This window comes from Nannospalax galili, unplaced genomic scaffold, assembly GCF_000622305.1.
Source record: "Nannospalax galili isolate Female #2095 unplaced genomic scaffold, S.galili_v1.0 scaffold2255, whole genome shotgun sequence".
Taxonomy (NCBI): Eukaryota; Metazoa; Chordata; class Mammalia; order Rodentia; family Spalacidae; genus Nannospalax; species Nannospalax galili.
This window is the reverse complement of record NW_008335827.1, coordinates 71,103-78,531: the sequence shown is the minus strand read 5'-3', so window position 1 is coordinate 78,531 and position 7,429 is coordinate 71,103. Positions and strand designations below refer to the sequence as shown.

Here is a 7,429-nt window from a genome sequence, read left to right as displayed (position 1 = left end):
GTGTGTGAAATGGCTTAGATTAGAACTAGTGCAACTGACAACGGCAACTAATTTTCTCTTTCATATTCCAACATCATATTATTTGTGCCTACACCTTTCCTCACTGTTCTGAAAAGAGCAAAATCTGTGAAGCGTGTGTTTCAAAGCTCCTTTCACCTGCTGGTTCCTTAGCGTGTAAATGAAAGGGTTTAGCAAAGGAGCCACAGACGTGTGGAGCACAGATACACTCTTATTTAAAGTCACCCTTTCCTTTGCCGATGTTTTCACGTACATGAAGATACAGCTTCCATAAGTGATAGAGACAACGACCATGTGTGAGGAGCAGGTGGAAAAGGCCTTTCTTCGTTGTTGGGCTGAAGGGAATTTGAGAATGGTTTTGATGATGAGTGTGTAGGAGAGGATCACCAAGATCAAGGTGAGGACAAGGGTCATCACAGCTAAAGCAAAAGCCATAAATTCTATGAAATGTGTGTCTGTGCAAGACAGCTGCAGGACAGAAGTGTCACATAAGAAGTGATCTACAGTTTTGGAAGCACAGAATTCCAACTTCAGTCCCAAGAGCAAGGAGGGGGAGATGACTAAGAACCCAGTTACCCAGGAGCTGAGAACAAGCAGGTGGCACACTTTGCTGTTCATGATGACTGGGTAATGCAGAGGTCTGCAGATGGCCACATAGCGGTCATAGGACATGGCAGCCAGGAGGTAAAACTCTGTGCCTCCTAGTAGAAAAAAAAAGAATAACTGGGCTGCACAAGCATTGTAGGAAATCGTTCTGTTTCCTGTGAGAATGCTCATCAAGAACCGTGGGATGCAGACTGTTGTGAATGCAATTTCTAAGAAGGAGAAATTCCGGAGGAAGAAATACATTGGTGTCTTGAGGCAGAGATCCAGCAGGGTGAGGAGGATGATGACCAAGTTCCCCATAAGGCTCAGGATGTAATTGAAAAACAGAAACAGGAAAATCGGAGATTGTAGCTGAGGGTCATCTGTCAGTCCAAGCAAAATGAATACCACCTCCATTGACTGGTTCTTCATTTCTCCTTTGTCCTAACACATCTACAGAGGACATAAAACTAATGTCATACATTGGAATGCGTATTTCTTCCTACTCAGCCATATACAGTTCCTATTCATAAGTTTAAGGAACACACAAATATTTTCAGAAATCATAATACAGTTCACCCTATAAAACATACCTTCTACCTCATTAGTATGTTTAGAAAAAGAGAGATTTTTCTTCTATGAAGAATCGAGAAAATCCATTTATAGGTCATTTCAAATGCAGTTTCTGAATTGCATTTATGTTAATCTATGGCCCTTCTTTCAAATATTTTGTTCCAATTGCATGTTTTAAAGTTTAATTAAAATATCATTAATTTCTCAAGTTATTTTTCACGTAAATGGTTCAAAGTTCTTAAGAAATAGCTCTAGTCACAGTAGCCAAAATATGTAGCAGATACATGTAAGTGAACACAAAAATTCTATGGAAGGAATTATTCCAAAGGAGAAATTACTCACATGGGTGTAAAATAAGCATATATTATGGTGAGCGTGATGTTGACCAGATTAACTGGTGCTTAAAACTTAGTTTAAAAGGTAGAAGATAGCACTTTTTTAAAGAGAGGGTTGTCAGTCATGCCTGCACTGTTCCTCCTTATGGTTTTCATAGTGTCCTCTGTCTCCCATAGGACTGAATGAGAGAAATTACATTAGGAAACTAACCATGATAACAAGTGCAGATGCTGTAATTACTAAAAAGATGCTGAAGATACAAATGCTAAACTACATCTCATCTTACAGATGGCATGTTTGTACAACATAGAGTTCCTGCCTCTGAATAAAGAAAGCTTTATTTCAAGCATTCTATTCAGCTTTTTATTCCATAAATTTAGTGTCCAGTTCTTTATTATATTTGAGGAATTAGAAAACTGAAAAACCTGAAAAGTATTCTTTCTTGCACAATGTGCAAGACTTATGATGACATTAATTTCTTGATAAATTTTAAATATCATGACATAGAACCAAGATCATGCATTTAGTAAAATAAACATTTGGCATTTAAAAAATCTATAAGAACACATCTAGGGGCTGGAGAGATGTCTCAGCAGTTAAGGGCGCTGGCTACTCTTGCAGAGGACCTGAGTTCAATTCCCAGCACCCATATGCTGGCTAAAAACCATCTATAATTCTAGTACCATGGCATAGAATGCCCTTTTCTGACTTCCACAGGCATTGAACGATCATACCTACCTACCTGCAGGCAATACCTTCATGTACATGAAATAAAAATAATTTTTTTTCAAAAAAGAACACACCTAGATCAACTCAAATTTCAGAATGCATTTGCAAATTTTATTCAGTGAATAAGATCTCAGCACAGCAGTTACCTGAGTGTTTTTTGTTTCATGTTTTTGACCATGGAACTCAGGACCTCGAGCATGCTAAGCAGTTACTGCACTCTGGAGCCTCCCTCCCAGCCCATACATGCCTTTGAGGCTAATGATAGTGCATCCCATAGAGTTCAGAGTAATGAATGCAGTAATGACTATTTTGAGTTCTTTCAATCTCTCTCTCTTTGTCTCTGTCTCTCCCTCCCTCTCCCTCTCTCTCTCCCTCTCTCTGTGTCTCCCTCTCTCTCTCACTCTAGCTGATGACCTTGCTCTCTCTCTCTCTCTCTCTCTCTCTCTCTGCTCTTTCCTAAGTTGTCATTTTCTTCCTAATACATTTTATTAGGAATTGTTTTAATAATCATTTAGAGAACTAGAAATGTCTGCTCTTGTTATGATTTAATACAGACATGTCTGGAGCAGTGATGTGATAATTGGAAGGGGATGGAGGCAGAAAAATGTAAAATGCCTTTAGGAACTGTTATTAGAAAGAAGGGCAAATGAAGACAAAGCCAAGCTTAGGGAAGCCCACCTAGGAATGATGCATGTTTCATTTTTTAATATCTTATTCATTTTTATGTGTATGAGTGTACTGCCTGAATATATGTAGGTGCACCCATAACCTGAAATGCCCTCAGAGGTCAGAAGAAAACATCAATTTCCCCTGGAACTGTTGTTAGGAATCAGTTAGCCACCATTTGGGTGCTAAAAATTGAACTGGGTCCTCTACAAGAACAGCCAGTGGTCTTAACCTCTGAGCCATCTCTCCAAACCCTGATACATGTTTCTTAAGTAGGGGGAATTGATTCTAGGAAAAATTAAAATGTAAAAACTGTGAAGGTAAGTGTGTAAATAAAAAATAATATGGCAGATATTATTTATGTTTTAATTCAGAACATGCTTCTTTTACTAATGCATATATCTTTGCTCATTATTAAATCATATAGTAAGAACATGAGTATATTTTAAGTCTAGTTTTAAAAAAAATCAGAGAATGTGAGAAATTTGAGCTTTCAATAAGTGATGAGACTGCTACTGAGATGAATTTTTAATATACAGGTTATCAACATAATCAAAATAATATTTATTATCACTATATTAAAAGTATATTATCACCATAATCAAAATAATAATTTTGAAATATCAAGCAATCTATAATTTTGAATAATTCTTGGCTTTTCTGAGAATAAAGTCCATAAATATTACTATTGTCAATATTCTATATCCATTATATGGGAAAAGTGACTTTAAGTATAGAAAATATATTCTGGATTTTATTTGCAATACTAGGTCAAGTTAAAAGTGACTGTCTTCAGAAATCATAGCTTTGAAATTCCAGTGTTATAAAAGTTGATGGACTAGTTTTTGTTTTTTATATGTTTGCACTAAAATCCAAGTTACATCAATTTTATCTAAGAAGATTTAGCAAAACACGCAGGAGAGAATTGCTTTGTGGGTACTTTTACTATTGAAATAAAATATTCAAATCTTTTGATATTTATTTGTTTGTTTGCTGAGTTAGAGTCTTTCTGTAGCCCCAGCTGACCAGGAACTTGCTATGTAGACCAGGCTGACCTCAGTTTCACAAAGGTCTACCTGCTTCTGCCTCTCAAGACCCTGGGATTAAAGGCATGTGCCTCCACCCTGAGCAGTCAAATCAGATTTTAAATGGACACTGTGTTAGATCATGACCTCTCTTACTGAGAACGTTAGCAGAAATATTCCAACCTTCTAACTGCTAATGAATAATTTGTTGTTTAGAAACAGAAAGCATACAACATAAATAAACTAAACAAACTGAAAATTGAGTAGGCTTTCCAGTATTAGTGGCAGTTTTTCAGATCAAATTCAGTGGATCTAAAAAGAATCAAAGTAATTAGGCAATATTCTAGAGACATGAAACACTTAAAGCAAGAATAGCAACATTCAATTACGTTTTCTTTGCAAAGAGTAACTGGATTTCCTCTATTTTAAATCTCTGATGGAGTCATAAAATTATTGCAAAGAAAAGTGCTCTGTTCACTAACTGCACATTAGATAGATGTGAAGAATTATATTGCAGTATACATATTATGTACATATATATATACATATATGTAAAAGTGCTCCCATTTACAATAGTCAGCCCAGTGACAACATTGATACAAATGCATAACCATGTGATAGAATTACATCTCATCAGACTCCTGTTTGTTCTGCTTCAACTATTATATTTACTGTGCGTTAATTCCCAAGGTTTAAAAAAATGAAAAAACAAAATAATTGTAACAGAAGCCAATAGATGTAATGATTTTGCATTTTGTTTGATGAATGTTATAAGATGTTAAAACTTATAAAGAGTTTCTCTTTTGGATCATGATTGTATTTGCTTCTAAGATTTTATCATTATCCACAAGTCAAACAGAAACAGTAAAAACACTGACCATTGATTGTTGAACAGGTTCTTAACAAGTTATGTGCAGACCTGAGCAAGCTTCTGCACTCAACACAGCTCATCCTCCTTGTCACCAGCACAGATGATCCATTTTCCTTCCCAAGCACCTACTTCGACCCCAATATATTTGATCAATTTATAAATTTTCTTAGAGATAGTATTTTTGGCCAGTTTCTTGCATATTGTTGTAAAAGTCTGTCCCATTCCTTTGCTTCTAGACTGTATTATTACAATTCACTTACGTGAAGTATTATAAGCTTGCTAAATGCGGCATATGAAAACTACCCATGTTATGAGACCATGGAGGAATTATTTCTTTGTAACCTACAAAAAAAATCTCTTAAGAACAAAGAATTCTCAGGGTAATGGAGATCCAAGAACATCATTTCCTAAGGGATTGCCATTGTATGATGCAGAGTGCTTTTCATAGAAATAAATGTATGTGATACACACAGAGAGACAAAACACAGACAAAAACAGACATAAATTGTTCTCTACATAACTTGAGTCAATTCCCAAGAACAATATGGTAGTGTTCTCCTTTCTCAACATTCCTATCAGCAAAGTGGCTTTTTATCATCTAAAAAATGTTACTGGTTGCAGTGACAATTAAGAATCCCATTTTGCTTTTCACTTCCCTAATTATGTGTAGATTGAATATCATTTCGTACACTGAAAAAAATCCATGTGATGTATTTACTTGCTCACACGTACATCTATCTCGGGGTTAGCGATCAGCTTTCTGTTGATTTGTCTCCTATCTTAGGACTTCTGTGTATGCCACTCCTATTATCTTTTCATCTATAACATATGCTACAAATATGTCCCCCTCTTGACTATGACATCTGACTTTGATAATGAGCTTGTGTGTCTGATATAAAAATATTTTTATAATTAACGGTACCAGTTTTTGTCTTTCTGTCTGGAGTTTGAGTAGCTAGAAATAGTTTCCTTATATGTCAATAAAGAAGACATTACTCATATTTAAAAGATAATGCTCAGTTTCTATCCCTCACTTTAGTTTCTATATCTATAGCCAATTTCAAATGTTAGAAAATATAAGCTTAATTTATCTTTGCTTCCAAATTGACTTCCTAGTATTTATTTTAAAATCTACTCTCATTTTATAATTTAAATCATTATCATATGCAAAATTCCATTCGTCTTAGAACCTATTTCTAGAAAATTCATTCTCTTTTAATTCATTTCCTTATTAATGATCCTCTGGCCTTGTGTTTTCATTGCAGCTATTTTAATATATTATACTATTAACTCGGTTTTTCAATTTTCCTTTGTTTGTCCTTGAAAATACTACAAAATTTATCTCCCTGTGGGTCCTGAAATATCAACTAGCTCCACTTAGGAAAAGAAACATGTTGGATTATAAATAAATTTTGTGGTTTTCACTGAGATTGCATTAGTTTTATTACATTTAGTGTCAATTTAATAATTCTTTTTACTGAATCTTTGGAAAACACATACAGTGTATTTTGATCACATGCAGACCTCTTTTCTCCATCTCCTCTGGGCTCATAACCATCTTTTTACCTCATCTACTTTATGTCTTCTATAATTTTTAAGGCCTATCATTACGAATTTGGGTTCCCCAAGTGTCCTTGGCTATGGGACCATTCACTGCAGCTTGGTCAACCTACCCAACATCATACCCTTAAAAGACCCCGATTCTACCTCTTCCAAAAGCTATCAGTTGCAAAATAGATGCCCAGCCTGGGATGGAGCTTCTTGCCCATCTTTTGCCCTTCCACGCTGTATTTTGGCCTGGCTTGGGCGTGCTCAGAACATATACATGCTGTCACAAGAACTGTCTTCATGTGTGTAACTGCCCTGTTGTGTATGGAAGTCATGGTTTTAATAAACTCATTCACCACTGCCTGCACTCAAAACTTTTCTCAAAAAGCATGCAATCAGCAAAACCCTTGATATATAAAGAAGAAAAATCTCAATTCAGAGGTCAAAGAGGAACATTTATAATGAACATTTTATTGATTTTTCATGCATTTCAAATAATAAATCTCAATCAAATTTAGAACCCCTCACCCCATCTGCACCCCTCCATTAAACCCCCACCAGATTTCATGCATTCTGTCATATATGTTAAGGCCTATGCGATCAAACATTTTAACCAGATATCCTTCCGTGCAAGTTCATCCACTGTAGTCAGCCTATACAGAATCATGCCCTTAGTGAAGATCCATTCTTCCTCAGCCCACAGTAATCAGTTGACAGCTAATTTTCCCTGGGCTAAAGTTATATTCAACTGGGATGGGAGAAGGAAAGGACATAACATGGAACTATAACGTAAAGGAGAAGAAAGAGCTCAAGAGAGGGGACTAATAGGATATAGGTATTATCAAGGGAGATTACTTTAGTGGAGGAGGAAGGAGGAATGGTTAGACAGAGGAGTAGAGAGAGGAGAGATAAATAATGCTTAGGTGGTGTGAAAAACCAGAGGGAAACGTTCAAAAGTCTACTGAAAAAATACACACAAAATATATGTATATGAGTATAACTGTATAGCTGAAGGTTATATAACAATAAACACAGTGCCAGACAGGAGAAAATCCATGTGAACTCGAAACAGACAAAA

At 35.7% G+C, this 7,429-nt stretch overlaps 1 protein-coding gene across 1 annotated transcript; it reads right to left on the bottom strand.

The window, feature by feature from the left end:
- Window positions 1-78: 78 nt before the first annotated feature.
- LOC103732035 (olfactory receptor 6C6-like) lies at window positions 79-4,089 on the bottom strand. The gene is made up of 2 exons (XM_008830557.2): window positions 4,080-4,089; window positions 79-1,037 (listed from the first exon to the last, which is right to left on the bottom strand). The coding sequence occupies exon 2, from the start codon at window positions 1,033-1,035 to the stop codon at window positions 79-81; it is 957 nt and encodes a 318-aa protein (XP_008828779.1). The 5' UTR covers window positions 1,036-1,037; window positions 4,080-4,089.
- Between the last annotated feature and the right edge of the window lie 3,340 nt (window positions 4,090-7,429).

Excerpts from the sequence above, each read along its gene's own strand:
- LOC103732035 (XM_008830557.2), bottom strand. The coding sequence starts at position 1,035 with ATGAAGAACCAGTCAATGGAGGTGGTATTCATTTTGCTTGGACTGACA.